This window comes from Magallana gigas, chromosome 6, assembly GCF_963853765.1.
Source record: "Magallana gigas chromosome 6, xbMagGiga1.1, whole genome shotgun sequence".
Lineage (NCBI taxonomy): Eukaryota > Metazoa > Mollusca > Bivalvia > Ostreida > Ostreidae > Magallana > Magallana gigas.
The window spans coordinates 9063329-9078166 of NC_088858.1; the positions used below are offsets into that span (position 1 = coordinate 9063329).

The 14838-nt window shown below is 33.6% G+C and overlaps 1 protein-coding gene across 1 annotated transcript; it reads right to left on the reverse strand.

The window, feature by feature from the left end:
* Window positions 1–430: 430 nt before the first annotated feature.
* LOC105334738 (uncharacterized) lies at window positions 431–5045 on the reverse strand. Its single transcript, XM_011438293.4, has 4 exons — window positions 4750–5045; window positions 2755–2909; window positions 2213–2281; window positions 431–1555 (listed from the first exon to the last, which is right to left on the reverse strand). Exons 1-4 carry the CDS (start codon window positions 4781–4783, stop codon window positions 1265–1267), a joined length of 549 nt encoding a protein of 182 aa, XP_011436595.3. The 5' UTR covers window positions 4784–5045; the 3' UTR covers window positions 431–1264.
* Window positions 5046–14838: the final 9793 nt, after the last annotated feature.

Sequence of the window (14838 nt, forward strand, 5' to 3'; positions counted from 1 at the left end):
ACAGCAAATTCACTATACATGTATATATATATGACTATCTTTTGTGAGGCACAAAATAAAATACCTTCTTTGGAAATCTAAAATAATTTGATGATAAATGGAAGGATTTGCTTTAGAAATAAATATATTCAGTGAATGGTCTTGCTAAGTTTTAAAGCCATAAAAACTATCAAACAATTCATTGTTAAAGATGTAAATTTTACAATTTTTTTTTCTTTTACAGGACTAGAAATCCATTCTCTTTATCTGTAAACTCTTTATAATCATCCAAGTTTGTTATAACTGTATTAGTTTGCAATGATTTGTTAAGAATTTTTCCAGGGACTCCACAAAAATCCACTACAGTATATCCAAGAATTCACTATATGCATGTTTGTATGAATTGAGTTTTACTGTATTTCTTTAAAAAACAACAATGTAAACAAACAACAACTAGGCAATATTTAATATCAACATCATAACAATGCTGTGAACAAAGTTAAGAAATAACAGTAGTCATGTACAAAGCAGTATATTAATATAAATGTTCCAGATCAAATAAATACCCGTATATCAAAAAGTGGCAATATTCAATGTTGTTTCAATTAAAATATAATGACACATTTCCTGAGAACAACAATACTCTGACTTATGTTACCTGTACTATTATTTATGAACAAATATTATCAAAACAACTTTTTTTACTTATCGTAAAATAATATTTCATAATGGAATTCAACAATGCTTATATATCCCGTATTGTCCTGCAGATTGGCAAATACTACGGCATTTTAAACAAAGCATATTTGAGATGATAAACCTCAGCAGTGCATGCACATTTTCAGGCAATTTCTCCAGGCATTAATAAATTGTAATTTCAAGATCTCAATTCTTGTGATTTATATACTCAGAGTCAAAAATCAAGAGATTCTATCCAATTATATTTTCTCAATTTGAGTGTGAAGCTCCAAAACATGCATTATTATTTTGTCTCCAAATAAAGTTAGAAAGATAGAGAGCCAGTGCTAGGTTTCTTCTGCCACACTACATTTGTAGATAGGGAGAAAGGAGTCAAGTGAGCAATCCATGTTGCTTTGAATTTGCCGGTAGTATCCCACTTTGTAACACAGTGCAAGTTCACAGATACATAAAAAAGTATAAATCAATATGTGAATGAACCTTGGACTTAATCTTGCACAGTCTATCTTTAATTGTGTTTATCTATTAACTACATTTACTGTTCCATCTAAGACGAAGTCGCATGGATCAGATTTTCCCTGACTGATCAAGCCTTGGGGGGTTCCTCCTCTCCCTTACGCCCACAGCACCCTCTGCGATATTTCCAGTCGGGGTGCAGAATATTTCTATTTCTCAGATGAATGCACATGGAGACAACAGCCAAAATGTACCCCACCAGTATAACACAGAGTAACACGATATGGAGAGCAAGCTGTGTGTCTCGGTGGGTTCCACATTTTTCGCTGTTGGTGGCGCATGTTACTACGCCCTGTATGGCTGTAGCTAGGGCGTATCCCATGGCAACAAGAAGGATGCTGGCAGTGTAGTGCCCACCCAACTACAAACAGAAATAATAAAAAAGTGTCTTGAAATAGTAGATTTGATGTCTCTTGATTTACATTGAGATCGTGATTTGTGGATATTTAAGCCCATTTTAAGTATGTTCATTTTTCTTTTACAATGTTTTGAGGAGGCTGGATGGCCATCAAATTATAAATTCGATATGCTATTTCTGGCATAAACTAGTATTTAGTAAAGAAGAAATCCCAAATATTTCGGGCGTATAAATCTTTTAAAATTTGAACATTCTTATATACATGTATCTTTGTACATGTACAGAGCTTTTCATCTTAAGGAGGTAAATACTGTCTAAAATTGGTCACGATTATCGTGTCCTCTTAAATTGAAACATGAGTATTCAATTTAATCTTAGTTAGGCATAAAAATATGAAGTTATACTAAAGAAAATTGTTATATTTCCCCTCAATATGACCTGGGGGAAAATTTTTTACCACTTCTCATCCTTCAGTCTGCAAAAAGAGATTCTTTTGCCGTATTTTAAACTTGTATAGTAAGAAAATCTTTATTTGCTACAAGTTTTAACTTAACCCGAAGTTTGAAATCCTGGATCTAACGTTATTTGAAGAATTCTACCTTACTAGTTACAATATTTAAAGGAATTTAAGCTTATCAAACGTTAAAAAACATTTCTTACCAGCTTTGTTTGTGTCGTTTCATCTGTTGTTCTGCCAGCTGCAATTCCTACTATTCCAAAGGATATTGGCTGAAATGATTTATGACAAACTTGTAAAGGTTATGTACAACTTTAAGCTATTATTCAATATAACCAAGAAATTTCTAAGTAGTCTAGGAATGGCAACGACCATCCAGTTCTCTTAGAAGCATACCTGTTGGCCATATTGCTCACTTGCGCAGCATTGCGAAAACTTACTGAAGTAGTACTTACCAAAAGTAGCAGACTAGAGTCGAGGTATACGGTAATGTTTCGTGCCCCTAGCAGTCTTATGAATATGACACAACCTGACTACCCTAGAGTCATAGTAAACACGTGACTCACAGCATTCAGAATTATTTTTGCCCCGTGTAATTTTCGCCCTTCTACACTTGCAAACAGTTTTGCCCCGTCTTGAATTCGCCCAAACACAGTTGTGTTTTAAAAACACTACGAGGGCGAAAATAAAATGACGGCGAATATTTCCCTGTGTACAGTTATTATAAGAATACTGTGATACATACCAAAAATGAATACCAAATGCCAGTTGCCGAGGTAATTGGGTACCCGCCTCCTCCCAGATACACAAACACTAGAATTCCAACAATTATACTGACGACGCTCATGCAGAGAGCGACCACAGACATCATACTGATGTAGGACAGGAGACGCCCCTTTTCTGTAATTGATGTAAAACATTTTATTGATTTTATTGGTGTTATAGATATTCATCCCAAATTGAAAATTCATTAAGGACAAATGATTTATGAATTGGTATGACTTTTCGTCTATAGAAATGATATTAATTGTATAATATACAATATCATAGGTTTTTTTCGACCATGCGATTTAACCTTATTTTAAGGGGGAAAAGCGACTTTGGGTAGCCTTTGTAAGAAAGCCTATTGGTATCATTTTTGAAACTAAAAAATAAATTAAAATGCGTAATAACGCCTTCTCAAAATGTTTTATAACGCAAAAAGTGTTATAACGCGAAGAAAGGCATTATAACGCCTTTCTAACAGATATAAAAACTCCTTTCCAAAAGGCGTAATAACGCGAATAGATGCATTGTTTCGCCTTTTGAAAGGCGTGGAAACGCGAATAACGGCGTTATAACGTCTGTCAAATGTTTGTTATAACGCTTAATAAAGGCGTTGTAACACTTTTCCAAAGGGCGTAATAATGCGAATAAATGCGTTAAAACGCCTTTTAGTAAAATCATTGCATTAATGATTTAAAATATTATTTAAACAATAAAATGCTTTCTTTGGTGATTCATGTGGGATATGACGGTGGAGACATTGCAGGAAAAAAAACCACATAAACACGCGTTAGCGGGTTATGTAATTTTTTCTGCAATGATCGCTACCTTCATAACCCGCATGAATCATCAAAGTAAACATTTATATCTTATATTTACATCTTTCTTTTGACAAATTAAATAATTGGTTGTATAAAGTAAGTCAAAGTAACTTAATTATTGTTAATGTACACCAGAATATTTAAAACTAAAAGAAACAGTCAAATTGTCTCACTAGGGAGTATCTGAGTCTGACATCATTATGATTATTTCGTGCAGTCCGAGGCCTTTTTTCGGTAAATATACTATGTGAATTTAATATTCCGCGCATGTTAAGAATATCCGTAACCTTTGCCATCAAAAGTATCTTACAAATGTTTTCTTTCTGTTTACGAGTGCGCTTTCATTTACTAAGCAATTCATATCAAATTTGTAGTTTCAGTTAAACGTTTTCTTATAATTAGTGCCCCCCCCCCCCCACACACACACACAAGTTCTTTATCTAGGCCTCCTGGCTAAAGCTTGGTCGTCCAAGAAATGAATTTTTTCCCTGTACTCAGACTTACATTTTTCTCTGTATTTTGTCGAAATATAGCTGTCAAATAGTCTTCATTTAGCTCCTTGACAATATTCCCTTATACTGACGCCAGTCATGTGACTGTTAATTAAGGACATATGACCTCTTGTACATTTTCAAAAGTTCAACTCTCAGATACTTTAAATACATGTACTAGTATATGAATTTATATAAATACATATAACTCACAATCTTCTTATAATTACACTAAAGATACATTTACTAAATTTAAAATACATGTCACATAATGATGGCAATCATTGTATGGAGTTTCATGCAAAGATCTATACAGTGAACGGGAGGGACAGAAGTAGAGGGGATTTGCAGACAATACGTTTTTTTCAAAAATACACATTTCCTTCTTTGTACATGCATAACCTGGACTTCTTTAGTAAGGAGATTGATGTACAAAGTACAACCATCGTCGGAATCCCACGGCCAGCATCGCCTACGCTTACTGACCGTCAGTGAGCGTAAGCAAGGTTGACCGTTTCCGACGATGACATACAACTAGCGCTCGCGGGTCTCATGATCGATAATGGTACTCCTGCAAGATCTGTAGAAATGTCTAACATATAACTTTACCCTGTTCTATATCACCTATTTATATGCTTATTTATTTATATATAATATTATTACCTTGTGTATCGACTTTCTCTGTCTGTCCTTCCATGTCCTGTTGCCTTGTCAATGTGACAGTACGAAGTGATGAGTGGGGTATAATTTTCAGGGCGTGTCTATGTCCTAGATTTCGAACTCCCGGTTTAGAGTTACAAAACTACCCTTTATCTTTATTATAACACAGTTGCCACAGTCCACTTGTATTAGCCAGAATAAACAAAACCGTCCAAGACACACAAATGGCAAATGCAGTTATCGATTCTTTAAAATCAGGGACACTTGGCGTATATATGGGGTATTTACAAAAGTATGTTCAAATGTTCAAACAACTAAACCCCATTATTATCAATCTTAAAAGCCGATATATATACGCTTATCAAAAGCACTTCATAAATCTCTCTCTAAATCTCTCTATTTCTCTCTCTGTCTGTGCACGAGAAATGAGTCCAATATTAACTGCTCATCTGCTCATTTTGTATAGGATTGTGACTTGCGAACAATATGAAATTCTACTGTAGACCCCATTTTTTAAAAAGTAAAATTGTATTGAGGAAGAGGTATTTTAAGCTAGTTAATGGATAAATAGCTTGAATAATAATATACAGAATTTTTCTGAGTCATGTCCTTCTCAAAAAAGATCTGTTACCCTTTGATGTGAAATCGAATAAAATGCATAGTATTCATACACCGGGTTCAGAAGGGAAACGCCTATGGTTCTTCTTTACCTAAGTATACCTTTGCCCTAATCTTTGCACCCTTAGCAAACATCGTTATTTAGATGCTAGAGATGTTGTTCTTTCATTCGATTTTTTTCTTTCCTCGTAGAACTCACGTGGGTTAATGTCAGTGTTGCACATGATATATATATTATAGAAATCTGAAATCCATGAACGCAACTCGATACGAACTGTATTATGTATGCATTTACCCGTTTCAAATTGAATTTCTAGTATATTTCGCAATACGTTTTATTAATTTCGTTTGAAATAATTTAGTGAAGTTACATATCTCGTAGATTATGTTGACCATCTCCATTCAAATAGAAATCAGTATGTAACATTGTTCGCATCCGGCTTTTTAGTGTACGGACACATTCTATACGATGCAGAGATCTTGGCGATGTGTAAGCTCGACTGTTGAGCATACTGCGGTAATTTTAACATTCTCCCTTTTCCTGAGTATACTTAGCCCTGGATATTAGGTCAATTAAATTTCGCAATTCGGAGAAAGTGTCATGAACTTCAAACATTCAACGGCATTATGCACGACCACAAAGCATGATCCATCCATCAATGTAGTTGTTTACTCCCACACAAACAAACGTTTGGGAACCATATTTCTCAATGCTTGCAGATGTTTGGATTAAGGGCATGTGGTGTGTGCTTTTGGTATTATGTCTTTCGTTTCACCTTCTATGGTATCGAAATGCCTTCTAAAAATTCGATGATGCCAAACTTTTTAAAGTTTATTGATTTTTGGGAGTTGATTTTAATCAACTCTCCTATGCAGTTACTCTGGCAAACCGAAAGTGAAACAGTGTTTGGACCGAAGCACAAATCAACATCGCTGACAGAATTTAGTTCTAATCGATAAATTCGATGTAGTGTATTCGAAAGCCTTGTTTCCAAGGAAACTTATTTATAGATACCTTGTAAATAGTCAGATTTTAAATGGTACGGACAATTAAGATATTTTTTGTAGTCGTACTTTGTATGTATTCATACGCCAGAAGTCAATATAGTCTTGTTTAACCAGACGCTCGGCTGTCTCCGTAAATCTCCGACAAGCAGAGAGTATCTCTCAGCCGACAGCCGAACGTCGATCTGGTTGAAAGAGACTAGAGTTCAATATTGCCTGATTCCATACAATTTCTCAGAACTATTTCGATTACTGACACGTAGATTGATGGAATTAATTCTTTGAATATTACACAACAAAATTCATATGGGGTTTTCATGAAATTCCTGTTGGAGAATGTATATAATTAAACATGTGCGTAATTCAAATACATATCGAAAAATACTTAGCATGCAAAAAAATATATCATTTATTTCAAAATAAATAATAATCGATAAAATCAACTCCCCTCATTACTTCAGTACGTTGATTTTCTTTGTGTGTATTTTGAATATAGTTCGTTTCATGCCATCTTCGATAGCCAAGGGTTTTCGGTTTATGGGGAGCAAAGTGGACCGGTGTTGTATAGCAGTTTTTCCCCCATAGTAGCTTTTCCCCCCGGAAAACCTACTATATAGTAGCCTTTCCCCCTGGGGGAAAACCTACTATATAGTAGCTTTTCCCCCATAGTAGGGTTTCTCCCTCACGTTTTTGGTTCAGATTTTATAAGAAATATTTATGGAAATCCAGTAGGGATTAAAATCAATGTTTCTACACTCCCAGGTTGCATACATGTATATCTGCATTCATCTGTACAGGTTAAGTTTTGTTTTGCCGATTTAATAATTTTTATAGACATTGCTGAAAGTTGAACATGTGTGTAATGGAAATACACATAGAACTTAATTTAGGTAATTTATTGAAAAAAGTTTTACAATTTATACACTTATATGCATAAATCCTTGTTCTGAAATTGTATGAAACGAGAATGTTTTAAGAATTTCTTGATAAATTTATCAGATTGTTTGTCTGTTTGTGAAAATTTCATCCAGGCTAAACCTCTGTTTTAGAGAAATTTTGTTTCCGATGTTTCAGAGCCCGATTTTTAAAATCCTATTATAATAATTATAGTGCATATTCTTTGGGGTCCAATGTCTCATAAACTAGAGATGACCATATCACCATATTTTTATAGTGGCAGTGGTTTACCACTTGAAGATGACTCTGAAAATTTCAGCCCTCATGGTAGGGGCCCTTGATGTTTCAGGGCCCGATGTTTAAAACCCCATTATAATGATTGAATAGTGTTCTATAAGTGGGGACCCGAATCTCAAATTCTAGAGATGACCAATTAACCATATTTTCACAGTGATAGTGGTATGCCACTAGTAGATGACACCGAAAATTTAAGCCCCATGCAGGGTAGGAGCCTTTGTTGTTTTCGAGCCCGATGTTTGAAATCCATTTAAAAGAATATGTATTTTTAGGGCCCCATATCTCAAAAACTATAGATGACCACATGATCATATTTTTACGGTCATTTAAAAGTAAAAACATCATTTAAAAATACTCAATAACTCATATATTTCTTTATCAAAATGATTGAAAATTACGTTTAATTCTGCTGCTTTTTATAAATTTACGAACAAAATTTTTTAAAAAGGTACGCGGGTAAAATTCATCATTCTTCAAAACATTTAATGAATTCATAAGATGACTAATGATAAAATAAATAAATAGATACATAAATCAATGAACTTTTATTCATAAAAGGAGAAACCGAAAATCAAAAATAAATAACCAACCTAAGCGCATATACGACTTTTTTACTTGTTAGTTGATTAGAAGAACAAGCTTATATCTAAAAAAAAAAAGTCAGCTCATCACAATATATGTGTTGGTTGTTTTTTGTTTTTTTAATTACCCTTGTTTAATTGTTCGAAGAAATAATATGGTTATTATGGTACACAAGTAAATCTTTATTGCAAAAATATGAGACAAATAGTATTAATTTTTTAGGTAATTGAATCGTATATCTTGATTTATATAGCATCGTTTTCAAAATTGTATAGTTATAAATCACGTTGCAAACTTAAAAGTGGAAAAATTAGCAAATAGTGAGTGACAATATAGACATAAAGTTAGTTTAGGCTCCATTTCACATTTTCCAAAGTAACCAGCAAAGATACCGACATTGTTCTGGTTGTGAAGACATTTCATTGTTTTTTTTTTTTAAATGTTTACATCATAATATCTCGCGTTTTGTAGAAATGTGCTTAAAATATGAATATGCGTAACTTTAAAACGAAATGGTATAACACTAACTTTACACATGCTTTTAATACATAATTAAAATACCCCTTAACCATGATTTAGAACCCCATAAATCAAAGTAAAACTACTGGTAAAACATTTCAGTTTCTCTTCATATCATTGCATCCTGTCTCCCGTTCGATAATTAGAAGAAGAAATATATAATTGTTTTTAAGATCGTCAATTCTAACGGTATTAATTTAAAATTGATAGCCTTTTTGACGAAGGGAGTAATACATTTCCACTTTTTATCCCCTTCCTCTACAAAATTAAGTCAAGATTGGTCAGTTAGTTCCCTGGGAGAAGCTTATACATTGATGGTAATACATTGGAAAATTAAATTTCCAAACCGGCGTATTTTCACTCAAATGTGTTCTCACGTGTTCATAACGTCGAAGTCAAAACTGTAGATAAGTTTCACACAGAGACTTTCTCTGTTTGTGAATATGATTAAGTTGGGGAATAGCTTGGTAGGATGCCACTCGGCTTTCTACTGGTTGCTAATGGAAAAGAGAAACAATTCCGTAAAATTAAAACAAATTCTTTATTCTTTAAACGTCGGATGGAAAGTGCATTAAAACAAAAACATATTTCGAAACACCCTGTAGTAAAACAACGCAATGCGAGAAAGCGAGATGTTTTTACGCTTATAATCTAAGGATCGATAATTCCGCATAAGTATGAAAATGCATAACGCTTATAAAATGCAAGAAAACTAGAAAACAAAATATAAACTGTTGTCATTAAATAATTAAAGAGGAAATAACTTACAAATATTACTTAGCTGACGAATTTCTACCGATTCTTAAATTCACCTTCTCGCACTGAAGAGTTCACTACAGGTTTACAATAATTACGCGGCGAATTCAAACTTTATAAAAACAGCATTTCACAGCATAGAAATTCAATAATAAAAATCACACATTTAAACGAAATGAAGCAAAATTATGTATCATGGCATTATAAACAATGACGCGAAATATCTTTTATAGAAATGAAAACTAAAATTCTGGAATGACAAATTCATAGTTCCGCCGAATAATAAGAAATATATAGTTACCGTAATCATTGTTCTTAAGTATTTTAAACAAAACAAACTAAAATTTATCAAAATTAGCAACAGAAAAATATAATAAAATAATATAATGAAAACCTTAAATACTGAAAATAGATAACATTTCATTCAAGCTTACCTAATGGAAAAGAGAAACAATTCCGTAAAATTAAAACAAATTCTTTATTCTTTAAACGTCGGATGGAAAGTGAATTAAGTAAATTCACCAACCATCCGGCTTAATTTGGAATTGCTCTCATTGACCAATCAGGATACTTGATTTAAATGCTAGCGGGCTAATTTTCACAGAATTTCTTCTATGAGCTGACACTGATTACTAAAGGCCAAAAAGGTGATAAAGTCAATTAGATGAATTTCGATGTACGTATGTTCACGGTGTAGTACCTAAACGGCTGCTATCAGTAAAAAACAGCGTTCGGTGTTTCTATTCGAAAATTGAACGGTTGCTAGTTGAAAAAAAGCATGCACGAAACGCATGGGTCAAGCCACAAAATTGACGAAAAATGTACCCAAACCATGTAAGTGTTTGAATAATCCGTGTGCACGGAACAAGTAAGGTATTATTATAATATTTTATAAATGTAGTTTGGAAAATATAGTCCTATGAATAACCAGAAATAGAGAAATTTCCTAGGTCGGTGACGAACTAAAAGGCTGTTACAACCAAGTTTTAAGCTGATATTTTCATCTACAAATCATAGTTTGTTTGTTCTATATTATGAAAAAAAGCATTTATCTATTCTGATTCATTAAAGCTGCTTGGTCCGATTTTTTTGTAATTACAGTATCAAAATTTTTTCCATACAAATCATTCATCTTAGAAAGTTATGGACTTTCTCCTATTTACACCAGCAGAATCAGTCTCCTTTCAAAGTTAGAAATATTCAAAGTAAATAAAAATAATTTCTCTTTGGGCAAACGAAAAAACAAACCAAAATGCATCACGGGAATGTTTAGAAAAGGAAACCGCTTGGTTTCGTCCCCCGAATGATTGGGGTTATTCAACCCGCATGCTATGCATCGATTGTAAAGAAAGCAGACTTTGGAAATATTAGCGAACAAAACGTACACATGTTTATTTGTAATTGTCTGATCATTTCGACCTTTATTTAAAGCGATGTCAAAGTCGTAATACAACCATACCCGTCTCGTCGTCAGGGGTGAAATTTAACATGAGGCGAAATAACGCGGTACCTTTTAATGTCGTTTGTTTTGTTAGCAAATTTTGTACTTATTTTTCTTCATTGAAATTTGGCATAATTGACGGGTAAAACTACTGCAATGTCTATTATTATACATATACTAAGCATAGCCATCGTTTAAAAGCGTGCATAAAATTTGATATAAAATCGGACCAAGCAGCTTTAAGTAATACAAAATAAACAAGAAAGTATATTTTGATCGAAATAATTTGACATCAAATGATTTTTTAAAGTAACGGTTGCTATTTGAAATACTGATATGTTCGCACCGGCTATAAACTGAATACGATGCACCGGCTACTATATGAAACTTAAATTTCTTTTCCAGCTAGAAAAAGAAAATCAAACTTATGGCTGCACAAGCCTAAAAAATCTAAAACACATCACACAGAATGTGAAGCATCAAGTGCTTTAACGATTTCAACTCCACCAATTCGCGTTCAACCATGCAGCTCTAATCTACGAAATGCACCCTTAAAAGCCATGATTCCACAGTAACCTATGACATATTAAGTCTGTCCAAAGTTACTGTTTCTTTCACCTTTGAGCCATATTTTTTTTTTTACAAATTACACATAAAGAGAATTAGAAAATTTAAAATCAATTAAAAGAAAAATATTGAATATTTGTTTATGGAGGGTATCCCTTTTTTACCGGGAGATTTTCACAGGAATAAAAACAGATTTCTAATGGAGATTTGTAATTGGAAAATCTGATATCTTTTTCCCATTCGGAAGAGTCTCAGAACACCTTAACATGATTTTCTTTTGATATCATATGGGTATCAGAGTTCAAAATTCACTATATATACCGGTATACATCTCAAAAAATGCAAGTTAGAATTTCCAAATTGCAAAGTTAAAATTTTTGTTACTCGCAAAAATTTATGATGTACTACTGTATACAGGGAAATATTCTCCCGTTTTATTTTCGTCCCTTTCGCCTCTTTTGTCAGCGGGCAAGTACTGCGCAAACATTAACTAACCTCATGCGGAACGATATTATTTTCATGAAATGTAAAAAATTGATAAAGGATGAAATGTGTACATTTATAGGTAGGTCATACAGGTAAACAGTCTCAACTTCTCGGGCACTGCTAGCTCACATCACGACGGATAGTAAAACATAATGTATTTAAATCAAATTCTATAAAAATAAATAAAAAGGGGGGGGGGGTGTCATGAACGACTATGTAATACATTCCACAGGTGCATGAGGACGGGAACCCCCCACCCACAACAACATTCACCCCACATTCCCCAGTTATTTTTTCATCATTTATTTTTTTTAAATTATATGTTGATGTATTGTATGCTACACTAAAAATTCAAAATTAACGCGAAACAAGCTATATATAAAAAATATACCAGTGGTACCCGTATATTATTACTTATTAGGTTTGTTACTGACTGTTTAAAGAAATTTGTGGGGTCGGTAAAGTCCATAGAAGGCGAGGCGGAGCCGAGCCTTCTATGGACTTTACCGACCTCCGCCTCGCCTTCTATGGACTTTACCGACCCCACAAATTTCTTTAAACAGTCAGTAACAAACCTAATAAGGGTTTTGTTTTGTCGAGGACCTAAAGTTTGATATGTAAACAAACGTTTGTGTAGAAAATCAGTTCAAATAACGTTACGTCCGCCATGTTGCGCTATAAATTTTGACGCTTGCCTTTTAAAGAAATTTGTAAGGCAGCCACGTGACGCTTTTCATCCAATGACGTCGCGACATTCTAGTCCGAGGCAAAACAAATTTTTTTATACATAGCTTATTTCGCATTAATTGTGATTTTTTTTCTAGTGCAGCATACATCAACTTATAATGAAAAAAATAATTGATAAAAAAATAACTCGGGAATTTGGAGGGGGGGGGGTCCCGTCCCCAAGCACCTGTGATACATTCGAGGTGGTTTCGAGCTCTGTTGGAAAGGTCGGAGAGTTGCGAAAGTCGTATTTTTAAACGGTTACTATAGAATAACATATTTCAACTGTATGATTCAATGCATATACATGGATGTTATTTCATTGAGGTTAGAAAGTGCACATATCCAATAGAAACCGGTGTCGTTGTCTAATAGTAGCCGTAACATACGGCTTATCGAGTAAAATCGTCATAGTTTTTATACAAACATAGAAAATGGATAATTCTTGCAATCAAACTATTCTGTGTACAAATAGAAATCAGAAAGAAATCAGTCGCTTCAATTTTTAAAAAAAAACTTTGATTTTGGCGCAATCATGTCCAAAAACTTAATTCGACTGCACATGTGCCGAAATCAACGACAGTTATTCACGAAGTTTTAAGTCAATTCTTCATCTTGTATGTAGGTAGCTGGATATTTTAGTGTTGAAATGTGTGTTACGTTCCGTAAGGGTTGTCAAGTTTGCAGGTTAATTAAAATCTTTGAGAAAATGAGCATTTTGTTCAATCTGAAAAGAAAAATACTTACTGTGTCGGACATCTTTTTCAGCTAGTAACCGTATAATTTTCGAATAGAAACAGCGAACGTCGTTTTTTTACGGATAGCAACCGTTTAGGTACTACACCGTGTATGTTAACAAAGAGAAGATTAAGTAAAGCCGAAATGAGTAAATAAGTTTTCTGACGTAATGAAAATAGAATAATCTTCGCGAGTCGCTAAAGTGTCGCTCTGATAACATAAAGAATTTATCTTCAAAGGTTTGCCGGACGAGGAATTTGTCAGTTTATTTAACAAATTAACTTATTGTCCGACAATCTGTCGTAACTAAATAATTTCCAGAAAAGTGTCAAATTGTTTAGATGCCATGGTTATACAATTAAAAAGTAAAACGCTACCAATAAATTTTCTCGATTAAGAAATAAAGTAAAACTTTTAACAGCGAGAAAAAAATACAAAGCATTTAAGATAAGTAAAATTTAAATGATTTTGAAATAAAAATTGTAACTCTAAAATGCTAAAAATAGAAAAATTAACTTGTGCTGAGTTAACACTCAGAAATTATAACCTGTTACATTAAAGTTTTAAAATTCAGAGAATTTATAGTTTTAAATTCTCTGAATTTTAAAACTTTAATGTAACATAAGCATCGATTAGATGAAAAAGATTCGAGGTATTCCGAAATCCGTGTAAAAGGTGTTCAAAAATGGGTGAGAACAGGTATGATAAACGATGATGACACATGAATGTTATGAAGGCTCATGCCTTAGTTCATATTTGGGGTTGAAAAACCATGTATTTTATTCTATGCATTAATAAATGCCATAATTATCCTTTTTGTGTGAAATTAATATCATATCCGTTATTGCAAATTATTGTCACGAATGGTCCGCAATAAACATGGCCGGAAAGTAAAAATGGGGGAAAATCCACTATATAGTAGGTTTTCCGTGGGGGTAATCTGGCTATAAAAAGGGGGAAAGCCCACTATATAGCCAGCTTTCCGTGGGGGAAAAACTGCTATATAGCCATTTTTCCGGGGGGAAGAACTGCTATATAGCCATTTTTCCGGGGGGAAAGATGGCTAGGGGGAAAAGGCACTATATAACACCGGAAACCCTTAGCTAGCGAAGATGGTTTAATGCACATGTCTCGGAATCACTGAATCATTTACAGTATTAGTTAAAAGAGAGTAAAAGTAAGTAAATCATACCTATTGTAGATTAGTAAGTTACAAAAAAGGAACCACCTTTTTCCATAAATATGTTACCATGGTTACTATATATACAACTACTGGAAAATCTGAGGTCAGCACGTGTTGTACTCTGTCCCAAGATAACCTCGATTCACGTTTTGCTTAATAACACAGGGTTCGAACGATTTCCATAGTATGAAAAATTACAAGAATTCTCTTTTGGACCCCCCCCCCCACCTCTAGCTTATCAGGTTTCAATACACGGCTAAAAAATGTTAGGTCTTCT

What these genes read in the sequence shown, in the direction of transcription:
- LOC105334738 (XM_011438293.4), bottom strand. Translation starts at nt 4,783, where the DNA reads ATGGAAGGACAGACAGAGAAAGTCGATACACAAG. An exon ending in AGAGAAAGTCGATACACAAG is followed by an intron (nt 2,910 to 4,749) that starts GTAATAATATTA and finishes CATCAATTACAG; the next exon opens with AAAAGGGGCGTCTCCTGTCC. An exon ending in AAACGACACAAACAAAGCTG is followed by an intron (nt 1,556 to 2,212) that starts GTAAGAAATGTT and finishes TTCTGTTTGTAG; the next exon opens with TTGGGTGGGCACTACACTGC.